Source organism: Zophobas morio, unplaced genomic scaffold (genome assembly GCF_036711695.1).
Source record: "Zophobas morio isolate AGI-343-1 ecotype UQ-CSIRO unplaced genomic scaffold, CSIRO_AGI_Zmor_V1 ptg000058l, whole genome shotgun sequence".
Lineage (NCBI taxonomy): Eukaryota > Metazoa > Arthropoda > Insecta > Coleoptera > Tenebrionidae > Zophobas > Zophobas morio.
The window spans coordinates 601,342-619,034 of NW_026972163.1; the positions used below are offsets into that span (position 1 = coordinate 601,342).

At 32.8% G+C, this 17,693-nt stretch overlaps 1 protein-coding gene across 1 annotated transcript in view; it reads left to right on the forward strand.

Annotated features, from left to right (window-relative positions):
• Positions 1-15,877, forward strand: part of LOC135143289 (discoidin domain-containing receptor tyrosine kinase B) — a 247,657-nt gene extending 231,780 nt beyond the window's left edge. The window contains exons 12-15 of the mRNA XM_064075159.1: positions 6,978-7,070; positions 14,189-14,330; positions 14,498-14,647; positions 14,706-15,877. Coding sequence (XP_063931229.1) covers positions 6,978-7,070; positions 14,189-14,330; positions 14,498-14,647; positions 14,706-14,858 — 538 coding nt within the window. The 3' untranslated portion in view covers positions 14,859-15,877. The remainder of the gene's footprint in view (positions 1-6,977; positions 7,071-14,188; positions 14,331-14,497; positions 14,648-14,705) is intronic.
• Positions 15,878-17,693: the final 1,816 nt, after the last annotated feature.

A 17,693-nucleotide genomic window follows, 5' to 3' on the forward strand; every position in this document is an offset into this window, starting at 1 on the left:
ACATATTCTTCATAACACGAGACTTAAAACATTTTTAAAATAGTAAATTTTAACCTCTACATTTCTCTATAAATTTGCCATTTTACACAACTGTTCAGTTTCTTGTCGTCAGTACAAAACTACGTACATATACATATTAAGAAAAACAGGCAAAATATAGTAAGACAGAGTTTATATCTGGGAAGTCCTGTCGAAACAACTTTCGACCAATTTTTACTTCTTGAGTGTAAGCAAAGGAACTATTGTAATCGAGTCCGTCGACTGACTCTCTACTTTTACGTTTTCTCGATCTTTCCCTACAGTACGAAGAAATAGGTATCCGACTTCCGTCTGTCTGTCCGTCTGGGCGTCTGTCCGTCTGTCTGTCTTTCTGCCGTCCCGGATTTTTTTCAAATTATGTTGGCGTTTTTTAATTGTGTAACTCATACAACTAGATTTATAAATTATTATTCTTAATAAAATCACATTTTTCGAGCAGATGGACCTAAATTTAAGTCGGTGGAAATTGTGTAAACTCTGATTTACGTTGAGGTATTAAAAGATAGGTACTGTTACGACACCTTTTGTGCCGACCGACCTATGCGCTGGTGGAGATGGGGTATACAAAAAAGACGGTTAACTTACTTATTTCTAATGAAACAAGGAATACACTGGACGCGACACAGCGCCCTTCAAATCACAGATTAATTACCAAATTACACCTTAGCTTAACATGTACACAGTGGGTCGCACACAGCGCCCTTTTTGATACGAATTACCACCATACAAGTTGCTTCCTCCCTCCTTTGTAGGCAAGTCCTGCGGGAGGATTCGTGGGGGGAAAAATCTGGCACGGCGGTTCCTCTCGTTTTCGTGACGCCCCCTTTGTCGGCTCAGTGGGACGAGTCGGGAGGTGTGGAGGCCTGAGGAATTCTTACGGTCTCCCCGAAGGTTTTTCGTTCTTCTTTCCAAAAGAAACTAGTAACGCCACGTCGAAGAGGAAAAAGTTGTAGACAAAAAAAACAGAAAAGAAATCGAAAACTTGGCTGTCTCTGTGCAAAGGAAAACCTGGTTTATACGGGATCTCGCAAGGGTGACTTACTTACGGTTCTCTCTTACACTCACTCGCACCCCCGGTAACTTTTCCGGGCTGTCGCTCCCCCAAAAGTTACAACCCCGTACTTTTTGCGTCCGCTGCCGACCGTTACTAGATTCTGTTTAAACGCGATCTCGTCGGATGAGTTGCGGAAATTCCCGATTAGGCGACCAATCGCGCTTTCCCTGCTCAAAATGCCACTCGTTCACCGCAGTCTCTCACTTGCGCCTGACTCGCTGTTATCTAGGCAACCCCTTATTTTCGAACCGTAACAGTACGTATTTAAAACTCCAATTTAACTGCTCCTAAAAATAGCCACATAGAGTCACAACATGAAGGTTGTAGGTGTACAATTTTTCCAAGAAACATACTCTAACAACCACTACATAAAAATGCAATGTATAGTAAACTCAGTTTACTTGTACCCACTAAAACTTTATAGCCCTATTAACCGACAATAGAGAATAATTGTGTCAAAATATAAATGTTGTTAAAAATAAACAGCCAATTAGATTTACGAATTTAAAAACGTTACTAACTGTGAAAATTTGCAATTTAACCCCCTTTAAATTTAATTTTTACTTCCCGAGCGTAAGCAAAGGAAGTATTGTAATCGAGTCCGTCGGCAGACTCTCTACTTTTACGTTTTCTCGATCTTTCATGACCCCTAGAAAACGAAGAAATAGGTCTCCCATTTCCGTCTGTCTGTCCGTCTGTCCGTCTGTCCGTCCGTCTGTCCGTCTGTCCGTCTGTCCGTCTGTCCGTCTGTCCGTCTGCCGTCCCGGATTTTTATTAGACAGATAATCTCCGAAAATACTCGACCGATTGTTGTGAAATTTTGTACTTATATTAAGAATATCATGTAGATGGTAAAACGCTAACCAAAATTTGTCTAATCATCCCCACCACTAATGCGATGACGTCACTTCAAAATTGTACATAGTAAATGGGTTTTCAATTGTATAAAATAACATAGTCCTACACATGTAGTTTACAACTCTGAATCGACTTTTCACCCGAAACGTCCAGATTTTTGGAAAAAAAATCAAAATTATAAAACAAAATTTTGAAATTTAATTTTTAATCTGCTAACCAGAATGCTTTGAAATGTTGCAGATGTTTTAAGGCTATAAAGAGCATCATAAATCTTTAGTCAAAAAATATTTGCTTATCCCCTCCAAAAACTTGATGACGTCAGCTCAAAAGTTTGTGGAATAAATCATATCTAAAATGTACAAAATATGATGAGTCTGTACTTGTGATCTATCACTCCATTCATATTTTTTGGATTTGCATATACAGGGTGACTCAAAAAAATTAATGAATGCGTAAATATATTTTATTGATTTAATCAGGAACTACAAAACCGAATGCTCTGAGATCTTGCAGATGTTTTAACGTCATAAAGAGCATAATAAATGTTTAGTCAAAATATATTTGCTTATCCCCTCCAAAAACTTGATGACGTCAGCTCGAAAATTTGCCGAATAAATCATATCTAAAATGTACAAAATATGATCAGTCTGTACTTGTGATCTATCACTCCATTCATATTTTTTGGATTTGGATATACAGGGTGAGTCAAGAAAATAAATGAAAGCGTAAATTTATTTTACTGATTTACTCAGGAACTACAAAACCGAATGCTTCGAAATCTTGAAGATATTTTAAAATTATCATAAGCATGGTAAATTTTTGATCAAAAACGTATTTGGTCGTCCCCCCTAAAAAATTTATGACGTCACCACAAAATTTTGCTGAATAAATCCTGTCTAAAATGTACAAAATATGGTGAGTCTCTTCTTGTCATTTATCATTCCATTCAAATTTTTTCGATTTGCATATACAGGGTGACTCAAAAAAATTACTGAATGCGTAAATTTATTTTATTGATTTAATCAGGAACTACAAAACCAAATGCTTTGAAATCTTGCAGATGTTTTAAGTTTATAAAGAGCATAATAAATTTTTAGTCAAAATATATTTGGTTATCTTCTACAAAAAACTGATGACGTCAGCTCAAAAGTTTGCCGAATAAATCGTATCTAAAATGTACAAAATATGATGAGTCTGTACTTGTGATTTATCATTCCATTCATATTTTTGGATTTGCATATGCAGGGTGACTCAAAAAAATTAATGAATGCGTGAATTTATTTTATCGATTTAATCAGGAACTACAAAACCGAATCCTTTGAAATCTTGGGAATATTTTAAAGTTATTATAAGCATGGTAAACTTTTGTTCAAAATGTATTTGTTCATCCCTCCTAAAAAAATTGATGACGTCACCCTTAAATTTTGCTGAATAAATCCTATCTAAAATGCAAAAAATATGATGAGTATGTACATGTGATTTATCATTCCATTCATATTTTTTAGATTTTCTTAAGAGGTGGTTCAAAAAAATTAATGAAATCAATTTATTTTATTGATTAAATTAAAGGCAACACTTATTATTAGTATTACACCCCAACCAACCCAATTTGGTAGACACAAAATTTGTTAAAGGAACAACTCGGTTGAAACATAAGGGTAGCACGCTTATTTACATCGACTTTAACATTACAGACCTGCATTTGTTTTATGCGCTCACTTGGTTCCGCGAATGTGAAATAGACATGTTTATAATCAACCAATTGTGAATTTCACCGTCAAGAATTAAAATAAAACCCAATGTTTTATATAATAAGCGGAAGTCGAAGCAATAAAACCGATGGTCGTTTTGTTTACAGTTTCTCTGTTTGACTCTCACGTATGCTGTTACGCCTGTCATCTTAAATTAAGAATGTTTATACATACACGATTTTCAGTTGCCTCTGATACGTATACGTGAGTAAATTGTTTCGTTATTTTATTGATTATTACAAATCAATATTCAAAACGACCCGATTCATTTTCCCGAAAATTTGAGAATATAATAATTTTATTCTTAGTATTACACTACATCTATCCCAACTGATATACGTGTCCTTGCAATAATGTTGATGACGTCATCGCAATTTTTTTTTAAATTCCCACTACAAAAATGTAATGAGAAAAAAAACACAATAGGCATGCAGTCGTCAAGTTTCCGACAGCGAGGGAAGTACTGTCTAAACTCTTTAGACCAATTTTTTTAAGTTTTTACAGAGTTGCAACCTGCGCTCCATTAACGGGGCTGTAAAGTTTTACCAGGTACAAGTCAACTAAATTTACTAAAGTAGATACATACATTTTTTATATAATTTATTTTACATGGATGGGTACACTTCCAGGATACTTCTTGTGCGCCGTAAATTTTAATAAATATGTATTATAATCGCACTTCACATTCCAAATATGAACATTCATGTGTTAATTTTAAATGAAATTCAGTTGGAACTGGAGGTTTTGTGATATACGGGTGTCCCAGATACAACTCCGCGGTCTTACATCTTGAAAACGGATAGATAGGTTGAAATTCTGCAAACGCCATTGCTTTTACATTGGAATCGAAAGCTTAACACTGCAAATAAGACGCATACATGGCGTCAATGTCGTGACGCAAACTCATATTATTTCCCGAGCGTAAGCGAAAAAAGTTTTATAATCTAGTCCTTCGGACGAATGACCACTTTTATATTTTCTCGACGTTTCATGACCGCTACAGTACAAAAACAGTAGTCTGCCGTTTCCGTTTGTCTGTCCGTCTGTCTTGTGTCTGTATCCATTTTTGTTAGACAAGTAATCTCTGAAACTGCTGGACCGATTGTTGTCAAATTTTGTACAAATTTTGATATATGATATTAGAAATATCATGTAGATGGTTAAATGTCAACCAAAATTGTCAATCATCCGCACCAACAATTTGATGACGTAATTTCAAAGAATTCTGTTTATCTGATTTAACTGTTATACAACAATATACTCCTATGACTGTGGTTTACGAATCTGCTTTGAGTTTTCCCTAACTATCCAAATTTTTGCAAAAACATAATACAGGGTATTGTAGTCACTCGACTGAGACTGTATCAATAATTTAAGTCCCCTGTTTTGAGGCGACACACATTCAGCTCAAAACAATTTTTACTTCCCGAACGTAAACTAATTCTTTTGTTACTTCCCGAGCGTAGGCTAAAGAAATATGGTACCTAATTGAGTCCATCAAATTAAAAATGAGTCCCCTTTTTTCTTGAAAATAGAGAATGCGCCCGGCGATATTTAATAATGATAAAATAATAATTGCCATTTGCGTTCCCGTGGCGCAAAGGTTGGGGGGTGCTATTGACGCCGGTTCATACGTTCACCGAAAAGAATCGAAGAATTTGTATGACTTCGTTTGTATAGTTGAATCCTCAAGAAACCCCAGATGTGCTGTTTACAATTTGTCAGGTACTTAACAATAAGACTTTGTCATTTCGAAAAACTGCACAACAAAAATGTATCAGTCGTACTTACGGTGTCGTGCTGCGTGCAGAGCTCTTACCATTTTATTTGACGTGTTTGTGTGACGAATAATTAGAGCACAACTTCTTGTACCTCTATACCTAATTTCAGTTGATTTGTACAACTGGTGCTCAATATATTTAACCGTTTCCATACACTTTAGCAACCCTGTATAAAGGTTATCAGAAAACAAACATTTTTTATATTTTTTCAAAGAAACGGAATTCATTGGACTGTTCTTCAAGGGCGAGGGAAGTTCTGTTGAAGTAACCTTGGACCATTTTGTTTTTAACTAGTATATTATTATAAAATTATCTAAGGGGGGCCAATTGTACCAATTGTAAAATAAAGAACTAGTACTTTATTTTATTCAGTTCCAATTTTTTATGTTCATGGATTCTTTTTGCCGACCGAAAAGGAAATAAAAAAAATAAAAAAGTGTTTTCATCACTGTAATCGTAATTTGACGATTTATCAAAATCAATTGAAAAATATATTATACATCGTTATTTAAAAAATATAGTCTTGCGTCGGAACACCGACGCCATTTATACCTATATGTCATATTTGTAATGTATTAAATTAAACTTCCCCCTTCAAGCTAAAAACAATGGAGCTTACAGAAAATCAATTTCTCTATTCGTTTTCGAGATATGAAACTACGGAGTTTTATGTGGAACATATGCATATGGATAACGCATTGGTTTATCCTGTTTTTCGTTGATCATAAAGGGAGTACGTTAAGATCCTTTGAAAAATAACTTTCAGACTTCTAGAGTGTTATCAAGGGTTTGAAAGTGCTATGAAACAAATAGCTACATATTGCATGACAACATATCCACCGTAGAAGGTCTTTGTTTCTTACGTTTTGCCTTGCTTAAGAACTTAAAGATTAGATTCCAATATTTAATTAAAATCGGTGTAATGTAATAATAGGATCTCTACCCTCAAACTTGCTTCAAGCTGCCACACCTAAATTTTCCTCCAACTTATGTGACTAAACCTCAGTCTTCCTGTTTCAAGTGCTTATTTAATTCGCTACAATAAATAGTTTGTCGACTAACTGTTCCAAAAAACGAAAATTATATATAAATTATAGGATTATAGAACATTAAAATTTTTTTAATTAAGTTCTCTAGACTCCTTCAGAAAACATTTAATGTTAAATCCGCTTCAAAGTACAATATTATCTTTGCTACTAATGATATATAAAGAATTATTACGCAAAAGGTGTTGATATATATCATCAAAACTGGGTATATAATTTCTGCGGGTGAAAAATGCATCGTGAAATACATGTGGTAGTGGTTGTGGTATTCTTCCTTAAAGTTTTTTTTATCAAATTAATTCTATGGTTGCTACCCAAATCACATTTTTCTTCTTGGTGAAGACAATAAATGTTTATTTTGTTGAAAATTCTTGTTAAAAAAGAAGTGATGCTGATACTGTTCTATTGTAAAGATTCATTAAAACTTACATAAGCATTCTATTTTCAGTTATGGCTGCCTTATTTACATGGCAACTCAAATAGCATCTGGTATGAAGTATTTGGAATCTCTGCGGTACGTTCACAAGGACTTGGCGGCGAGGTGAGTTATTCCCTAATTACTTGTAAAGTGTTCCTTTATTATATATGCACCAGACTTTATTTAAATTGTCGAGTTATATTTCACATCACGTACAGAGTGTTTTCCATTACTTGAAACTTACTCAAGCATTATACTAATTAAAACGCTCTGAAAAATGAACAGCAGCCCCTCCATTTCTTGGAATGTCTCATCAAGCTGTCGCATTGTTTATGCACATAAATATGTACTACAAATTGAAATCTTAATAGCGTCAAGATTGCGCCCTAATAACTGAATTTATCGCCATTTACATTTTACGATGGCGAGGAAATTTCATAAGTGCGGCCTCTTTAATTCGATCATTATAATATTAACTTTCTGGCGCTTTCCCCTAACTTTGGGGAAGTTTATCAATATTCGTATATCACATTATGATGCCTTTTTTCAAGACGTGTCTGCTCGGCAATTGCTTAGTCAATGGCTTGCTAAACTTTCTTCTCCATTTAGCACCAAATTATTACAGGAAGTTTTTGCAATAAACGTAAATTATCATTTGATTTTTGCCATTTGTGGAGTTTACGTTATCATAGCATAACAAAAGATACGAGACGTTAAAATATTTGTATTCTACTTTTTTACAGTGCGTTACGATGTACGCCTCATTTTGTATTGATTAAAAAAAAAATAATAATATTTTTAAAGACGGACGGTAATATTACAAAAAAATCTTGAGTAATTTAATTTATAAATTCTTTTGTAACGTGTCACTTTTATTAAAAATCATGAAGATGGAGAACTTTTCCGAAATTGGTGAATCAGATAATGAATTAATGACATACATATTTCATTGGAAAGAAAAACTTACGTACTAACTTACTCCGGTATGGGCCAAAACATTATCACAACTTTTTGTTTAATACCTTAAACATGTTCAAGAGTCATATTGTAATAAAACGATTTAAAAAATATTAAAGGATGGATGAGCATGATACTCATGTTTTATGTATTTATTACTATTTTTGCTATAACTTCAAGAAAAGTGTCTTAAGATGGTGGAGTGGTTTAGTAATTATACTAATTTAGTCTACACCTAAGCTAAATTGGTCGAAGGGACTTTTAACAGCAATGAATATTTAGCATTACCATCTACAAAGGATCGAATTACGGAAGAAACAGTAAGGCACAGAAAGAAGGCCAGGTAGAAATATGTCGTTCCTTTCGTAGTGTAATCGCTAGTTTAATATTCTAGAAATATGATATTATGGTAGTTTAAATGTGTGCAATTCTATTTCGCTTTAAAAGTTCTGTTTACCACTTTAGTTTTGGTGTACTTCATGCTACCATTTATGCCTTCATTATTTCCATTCCACTTTTCCTCTCAATAAGGGCGAAAAGTAGAATTTTACATAAGCTATTCTGAAAAGAACTTGCACAACATCAGCAAATATTTTCGAAGGATTAGGTTGTGGTACGAGGACGGAATTTTTTAATTAGAATTCTATTTACCTGTTTGGGAGACACATTTTTTGTTTAGATTTAAATGGATTCCTAACAATGCAGGCGACTACTTTTCTACTTTGCAAAGATGGGCTCATAATCATGAAAATTGTAAAAATCACGTTACGTGCTCATTTCTGAAGTCTAATGGTTAAAGGCATAATTGCGACATAGTTCCTAGTATTATATTATTATTAAACAATCATTTGTAGACACCATTTTCTATGAGTTCCTGCAAGAGCCTTAAGAATAAACCAAATTAAAGTCGAAAAATCAAATTTAGGGATACATTACGAGGTCACTGAGACAAGAACAACAGTTATAAACAGTAGTGAAGATCTTAGATAATTTCTGAAACTACTGGACTGATTGTTGTCAGTTAAATTTTATGCCTATTCTAGGAATATCGTGTAAATGGTAAAACGTTAACCAAAATTGATCTAATTATCGCCATAATATGATGAAGTGTTTCAAACTTTTGCGTAGTAAATTTTATTTAAACGCCTACAATTGTGTTTATAAAGTCGTCTTAATTTTTTACCGTAGACATCCAGATTTTTAGAAAAAATTAAAATTGTATAACAACATTTTACAATTTAACCTTAAAACTACAAAATCGAATGTTCTTAATCAACATTTATCCGTTTATTCTACATACGGAATAAACGGAATAAATCCTACCTAAAATGTCCAAAACATTACGTTTTCACATTTGTGCTTCATACATACTTCCGGTTTATCAATACGCTCATAGTTTTTAGAAGGTGCAGGGTGATGGTCTGATGGTGATTAAAAGAAATTTAATTTGAATGAGGCAATTTATTTCATCCATCAAATCGAGAAGGACTAACCTTATTTTCTGGAAAATTTGGGGAAAGAGTAATGTTATTATGAGTATTACCCTGCACCTATCCAAATTGATATATTTACGTGTCCTTGCTCAAATATTGATTATGTCTTCACAAAATTGTTTACCTTTCCCTTTACACCACACATTTTATCTTTTTAAATTTAACTTATAGGGGTTGTCATAAAAAAATAAATTTGCAAAGTTAAGTTACATAATTTTTCGAAAAATCTGGATTTAGTGTAGTGTACAGGGATGAGGCAAGTTCTGTCTAAATAACCTTAGACCAGTTTTTGTTGTTCAATTTCGCTTTTGGTTTTATTCTTTCAGTAATTAATAACATGTGCGCAATTTATATAGTGATGTGACTCAAATTAGTAATTGGTCGAAAGTTGTTTTGACAGAACTTCCCTCGCACCTAAAGTACAATGAAACATATCCAGCATTTTCGAGTTGAGTTTTTCTTTTACACAATTTTCTGATTGCTTCATCTTTTTTTTTTTTGCAAGAACAAGTATATCAACTTGAATTGGAGCAGTGCAGTGTAGTACTAAAAATGACAGTATTGTATTCCCAAAATTTTCTGGGAAAATGGAGTGAGCTATTTCTGATTCAATCACTAAAATAATTTGACTTATTCATTAATTTTTTTGGGCCATCTATTCAAGTAAATCTAAAAAATCGGGACGGCAGACGGATAGAGAGACAGACAAACGGACAGACAGATGGACAGACAGATCGACAGACAGACACACAGACATACAGACAGACGGATACACAGATGGAAATGGGAGACCTATTTCTTCGTACTCTAGGGGTCATGAAAATACAGTGAAAAATCACAAGTGAAACTTGTCCTACTTTGCACATTTTGGGTAGAATTTATTCAGCAAAATTTTAACATGACGTCATCAATTTTTTGGGGTTGATACAGGTATACATTTTGATTAAAAAGTTACCATGCTTATAATAACTTCAAAACGTCTGCAAGATTTCAAAGTATTCAGTTTTGTAATACTTGATTTAATCAATAAAATAAATCGACTCAGTCAATAATTTTTTGAGACGCCCTGTATAAGCAAATCTAGAAAATATTAATGCAGTGATATATCACAAGTATAGACTCATCGTTTTTTGCTTATTTAAAATAGGATTTATTAGCAATATTTTGAGGTGATGTCATCAATTTTTTAGGGGGGGGGATGACCAAATACATTTTGATTAAAAATGATAACTTAAAAACACCTCCGAGATTTCAACGCATTCGGTTGTGCAGTTTCTCATTAAATCAATAAAATAAATTCCCACATTCATTAATTTTTTGAGTCACCTTGTATAAGCAAATCCAAACACACATTTTAGTTATGATTTATTCGGCAAAATGTTGAGCTGACGTCATCAACTTTTAGGACGGGATAAGCAAATATATTTTGATTAAAAATTTGTTATGCTTATCATAACTTTAAAAAACATCTGCAAGATTTCAGAAGATTCGGTTTGGCAATTAATTTGTGAAATGTTGTTTTATAATTTTGATTTTTTTTTCAAAAATCTAGACGTTTCGGATACAAACTCAACACGGAGTCATAAACTACATTTGTAGAACTAGGTTATTTTATACAATTTGAAACCCATTTACTATATACTATCACGGCCAAAAAAATGGAAACACCTAACCTGCTCATGTCATCGATTTTTATTTAATTTTTCTATTGTAAGTGCAAATTTTCTGTCACGTTGATGTTAAAAGACGTCAGGAAATCAGAGGCGTTCATTCTAAAACAGACACAAAATAAATTTAACAAATAGAATAGAAAAATTAAATAAAAATCGATGACATGAGCAGATGTGTTTCCATTTTTTTGGCCGTGATAGTACAATTTTGAGGTGACGTCATCACATTATTGGTGGAGATGGTGGTAAGACAAGTTTTGGTTAGAGTTTCACCATCTACATGATATTCCTAATATAAATATAAAATTTGACAACAATCGGCTCAGTACTTTCGGAGATTATCTGTCTAATAAAAATCGGGACTGCAGACAGACGGAGCGACGGACAGACAGACGAACGGACAGACGGACGGAAACGGAAGACCAATTCCTTCGTACTCTAAGGGTCATGAACGGTCGAGAAAACGTAAAAGTACAGAGTCGGCCGACGGATTCGTTTACAATAATTCCTTCCCTTACGCTTGTTAGGTAAAAATGTTTAAATAAATGTATTATTATTAATTAATTTGAAATTAACCGTTTTCTGAACCAAAGTTAGAAAATAATATGTGCTTTTTGCTTCCGGAGCGTAAGGGTCAGACGAATGTTTACTGTCGTCTGTCTTCTGTCGTCTGTCTGTGTTAATTTTTATAGATTTTATTAGACAGATATTTCTGAAACTACTAAACCTATTGTCGTCAAATTTTATGTGTATGTTAGGAATATCGTGTAGGTGGTCAAACGTTAACGAAGATTTGTCTAATCATCCCCACCAACAGTGGCCAACGTCATCTCGATCATTGACAATAGAAAATATTATTTAAATTTTATAAAATAAGATACTCCTACACTTGTGGTTTATGAAGCCGTGTTGAGTTTTTACCTCAGAGCCAGATTTTTGGAAAAAAAAATCAAAACGGTATAACACATTATTTCAATTTAACTTTGAAAATACGAAACCGAATGCTCTGAAATTTGAAGCATACTCAATCGTTAATCGTGAATCTACATTTTTTCGTTCATCATCATTTTACAATTTAAATCAAAATTGTATAGGAACATTTTACAGTTTAACTTTGAAACTCCAAAACTGAATGTTCTGAAATTTTGCAAACATTTTAAAGTTATAGACAGCATGCTATACCATTAATTAAAATGTATTTGTGTATGGCCTCCCCAGAAAACATGCTCTCGCATGTGTGATTTATGAATCCGTGTTGAATTTTTACCCTTGACATCCAGATTTTTGGAAAAAGATCGAAATTGTTAGATAACATTTTTCAATTTAACTTTAAAATTGCAAAACCAAATGGTGCGAAATCTTGCAGATATTTATTTTAAGGTTATTGGAAGCATGTCGAAGTTACGTATGCGGTCGGAAATTGAAAATATCTAAATTTTTTCCTTTTGAAGATCTACTTTAAATATATCTAGTTATATGGTGTGGACAAACTTTGGAATTTACGCCCCGCGGCGCAGAACCTGCCGACATGTTATTTATACCAGTGGTTTTTACTTTACAAAGGTTATCAGAGAACGAAAATCGCAAAATCAAGTTTTATAATTTTTGGAAGTAGCGGGATTTGTTGGACTATACTTCAAGAGCGACGGAAGTTCGGCTGAAATAACCTTCGAGCAATATTTTCTGTGGTTGAGAATAAACGATTTATTATAAATCATGAAAATACTTGTTTGTTTCCACGTTTGTTTCTTATGTTTAATATACTGAGAAAACTAAAAAACTGCAACATTTTTCGTCTACAGGGTGAGTCACTAAGGCCTCGTTCCTCGATATCTCGTTAATTATTAGAAATAGAAAAAGAAGTTAAAGGATAAAGTTATATGTTGCTTTGTTTCTGTAGAACTTTCTAACTTCCGATCAACGTTATTGATTATTATCCTTCTGGCTTGTGGAAAATTCGGTGCAAATAACTTTTGTAGATTTTTATTTAAAACGGATTTTATACTAGGTGAGTCACTAAGCGCGCAGTCTTCGATATCATTAATTATATTACAGATAGAAAAACTTACGGACTATAGTTGTAGGTTCTTTGAATATCTCATACATTAAAGTTATTTTCAATTATACAGAGTGTTCTATTTTTGCAATGTAACTTACAACTTACATATATTTTTAGGCACTCAGATTGGCTTGTTCTTATGTTTTATAACAGAAGTCTGTTTTTTAAATCACCACCTTATTTCAATTTTCTTGAAATTTTCTGGCAATCGTATCAAGAGTTTACAAATAAAATCGAATCTTGCGGTATCAAAATTACGTTGTATTTTATAATGTAGAGTGCTTATGAAAAAATTCGAAAAGACTACAATTTGCAGTTAACAATATTTCAAGTTTGTCACATCCTATTTACTGTATCATATTTTGCTTTTATTTTGTTATTTTTTTGTTAAGTATTTTCCATATTAAAGTTGATAAGTTTTGCGATTTTTCAAAAAAATTGAAGTAATGCTTCAACGTCGCCTTGAAATGTCAAAATCGTAATTATAAAGCATAACAAGTGACCAATCTGAATATGTAAAAATATTAGGATGCCCTGTTTGAAAAAACTAATGGTTGTGTGTTACCCATTTAAAATAAAACATCCTGTGTGCTGCAAATAATTTTAGTGCATTCTAAACAAAGAGCTGTACAATTTTAATTTTTGACTTTTTTCTCGAATTGTAAAAATTAAAAAGATATCAAGGAGCGTGCGTTAAGTGACTTACCATGTACATACAAAGACCGATTCATTTAAAGTAGATTATACCAAAGCAACTTCTATCTGCATTTATATTTAATAAATTGTGTTCTTAATTAGCCGAGTAATTTTTAAATTATTGAAAATACGGATCACAATTATGAACAAATATTCTTGACACGGTAGTTTTTCTCAAGCTTGATGTGAATTTCTATAATTCAAATGTTAGATTAATGAATTTATAATTCAAGTAATGCAAACATTGTACAGCACTCTCCTATATTCTGTTATTGTTTATTGTACTTACTTGAGACAAATTTTACATTAAAAATATCAGTAGCGTATAGTTGTTTACAATCAGCGTCTGAGAGTATTTTTTTACAGAAATTGCCTCGTGGGAAGACGTTACGAAATCAAAGTTTCCGATCTGGGATCGTATCGGCAGTTGTACAGTTCAGATTATTGTCAAATTGAAGAGTCTCGACCTCTGCCGATTCGTTGGATGGCATGGGAAAGTGTGCTGTTGGTAAGTACCTTAAATCTTCTTAAAAATTCCGTTCTTTTTCTCAACGAGAAATTTATATTCGCTAAGACAGTAGTTTATCATTAAAATTCGCAACTGTTCATGATGTATTGAATTTTAATATCAGAAATTGCAAATGAGAGACAAAATTTACAACCTTTCATATTCAGGGCAAATTCTCGAGCAAAAGTGACGTATGGTCCTTCGCCGTCTTGCTGTGGGAAATAATGACATTCGCCAGAGAACAGCCTTTCGAGGAGTTAAGCGACGATAAAGTTATAGAAAATGTCACTCATTTCTACCAGGACGACGGCAAACACGTAAGTATTGTGTGAAGAGTCCTTTTGAGGGCGATATGTAATACTTTATTGTTTGCAGGTCTTGCTGAGCACGCCAATCAATTGTCCTAAAGAGATATTCGATCTAATGTGCGAATGTTGGCAAAGAAATGAATCTGACAGGCCAAACTTCCGAGAGATCCATTTATTTCTACAGAGAAAAAACTTAGGTTACAATCCTGAGCTTCACTGACATCTGCTAATGATGTACATTATTGACAATAAATTGAAAGAATTGCGTGATATATTCCACCTTTAATAGTGGCGAATCATAATCGTTATTCTAAAATGCTGTATAATAATGTTGAACATATATTATTCGACGCAGTTGTTACCGCTAATACCAGTTATCACTTGCGCTTCATTGATAGTACGCTTAAATCTGCGTTCGTGCCTTCTATATTCTCCTTACATCTCATCGCATTTTACTTACGAGTAATATCCATATCACTCAATTCAGAAAATGACTTTAACAAAGATCTCTGCTAACATAAAAACTCTCGTTTTAGGTATATTGCTATCTCTACGTCTTGTGATACTATTTTTATTTATCTTTTTGATATAATGTGCAATATAAAGCTGAAAGCATTTAATGATGTATTAAAGATAATAGTTTGTTAAGTGTGTTACAGTTTCTGTTAATTAATTTTGTGATGATGAATTTTTAAAGTAATAATTATTTTATTATGTATGATTCTTTGTATTTTGTGACGTAATTTGTATACGGATGTTTCGACAACAACTTTTGAGTGTTTGAAAAAATCGTCAAGAAAAATAAAACGAATTATATGATGTAAGCGCAAAAATATTTGCTTCCTTGTGTACAAATATGTTGTTTCCTTGTAGGCCTAATACAACGTTAGAAATTAAAAATTTTGTAACGAATAGAATTTTGAGTTTTATTTTTATATCTTACAACGTCTACAGTTAAAAGTTTAAAAATAAAACTGTCACCATTATGTACTATTTATTATAGATTATAAAATAATATGTAAAACTCTTAACGAATAATTATTATGAACTGCCTGTATTGTCGACTGAATAAATAGTGCAAATGATTACAAAAAGCATTCATATCATGATAGTATTATAAACTATAATGTAAATATGTATCTATGTAAAACGTATTTCTTTTGGGTTTTATACTTTTAACATGATTACACATTGTTTGTTAACACTGGTAAACTGGACCAATAAAACATATTAAAATTATGCGCAGTTTAATTTTCTACGACATCCTGGACTTATCTGCTGTACAACAAAGGCGTCTTCTGGTCGTCTCATTTTCTAAAACTATTTCTAACCGACGAGACCGTTACGCTAGTTTCATCGTTTTTAATTTCAAGATAACTTTAGTTTATGAAAGAACAAAATGTGTACTGTTCGTGATAAATAATTTGGTAGATTGGTAAAACGACGTCTCCTGCACGGCTCGTTGATGGCGAGACGCATCAGTGTTATCGTTATGATGGATTCTGGCGGCATATTTGCCCCTAACGATATGCAAAAAGGAAATTAAAGATGTTGCGATAAGTTTACATCGTCCTGAAAGTCTGCAACTGAAGATATCATTTCTCGTCTAAGATTAATATTCGGCGTTTTTTCTTTCTTTGTTAATGTTAAAAGACCAACAAGGTTTGCTGTAATGAGCATTCAAATGTTCAATATCTTCTTCCGTTCGAGATATCAGACAAACAGAGTTTTACTGTAAGATGTGCGGAAGTTGTGGGCTAGAAAAATGAGATTCGTATCTGTGTATAACCGTGCTCTGAATAACTGTTGGTACGAAAAATAATAAGCAAAAATTGTGAACGGATAACTCACATCTTGTTTATTCAACTTCAACTTTTTAGTACACCCTACACCATAACTTTTAACTGTTGAAACCATGCGTGGATTACATCAAATAAATCGAATTCTGCCACTTACTTTGCTCTTGAATTATAAGATCTAGTACATTTTTAACACTTATTAACGCACTTTGAAACTTATAAAGATAGACATATGAATTCTTAAAAATATTTTGAAAATTGTTCATATTAAATTTTAGAATGAAAAATAAAAATTTTGTACCTTGTCAAAAATAAAGTTTCTCTTTGTTCTGTCACATTCTGAGCGAGCACCACTCAAAATTGTAAGATGAAAAATATTCTTTTAAAATATATTAACTTTCAGGTCAATCAAAATAACAAGTAATCATGAGAAATAGCTCGGTATATCCTATGTAGCACACAGTTCGTTTAATGGTGAATGGATAATTAAACCATCTCAAAATATTCAAATAAACTTTGAGGACGGATATAAAGTACCTAATCCATTTTTCTAAGACACTTAAGAAAGCAATATCTATAATTAAAGTTTAATATAAGACACTTTTCTTCATATCCTAAGCAATCATCTAATTTAGAGCACTGTCAATTGTTATTAGAAACGTTTTTACTTCCCGAGTGTAAATTGGGGAAGTATTGTACTAGGGTCCATCTGACGAATGGCTACTTAAATGTGTTTTCGACCGTTCATGACCCCTAGAATACGAAAAAGTAGGTCTCCAGTCTGTTGTCTGTCATCTCTCTGCCTGTGTCGATTTTCATTGGATAAATAATCTCCGAAATTTCTGGAGCGATTGTTGCAAAATTTTGTACGTATCTAGACGGTAACCAAAATTTATCTAATCACCCCCATCAACAATGGGATGACGTCATCTCCAAAATTTATATTAGTAAATATTATTTCAATTTTATAAAATAAGATACTCTGTATTTGTGGCTTATGAATCCGTGTTGAGTTTTTACCCTAGACAAACACTATCTTGCAATTTAACTTTCAATTTGCAACCGAATGGTCTGAAATATTGCAAACATTTCAAGTTATCGCAAGCATGGTAAATCGCTAATCAAAATTAATACAATTCTATTTAAAGTATGCAATATATTATATTATCAGTATATATTTCTGGTTTGTCAATGTATAAATATGTTTTAAAATTACTCATACAGGGTGATTCAAAATAAATTATTCCGGCAATCTT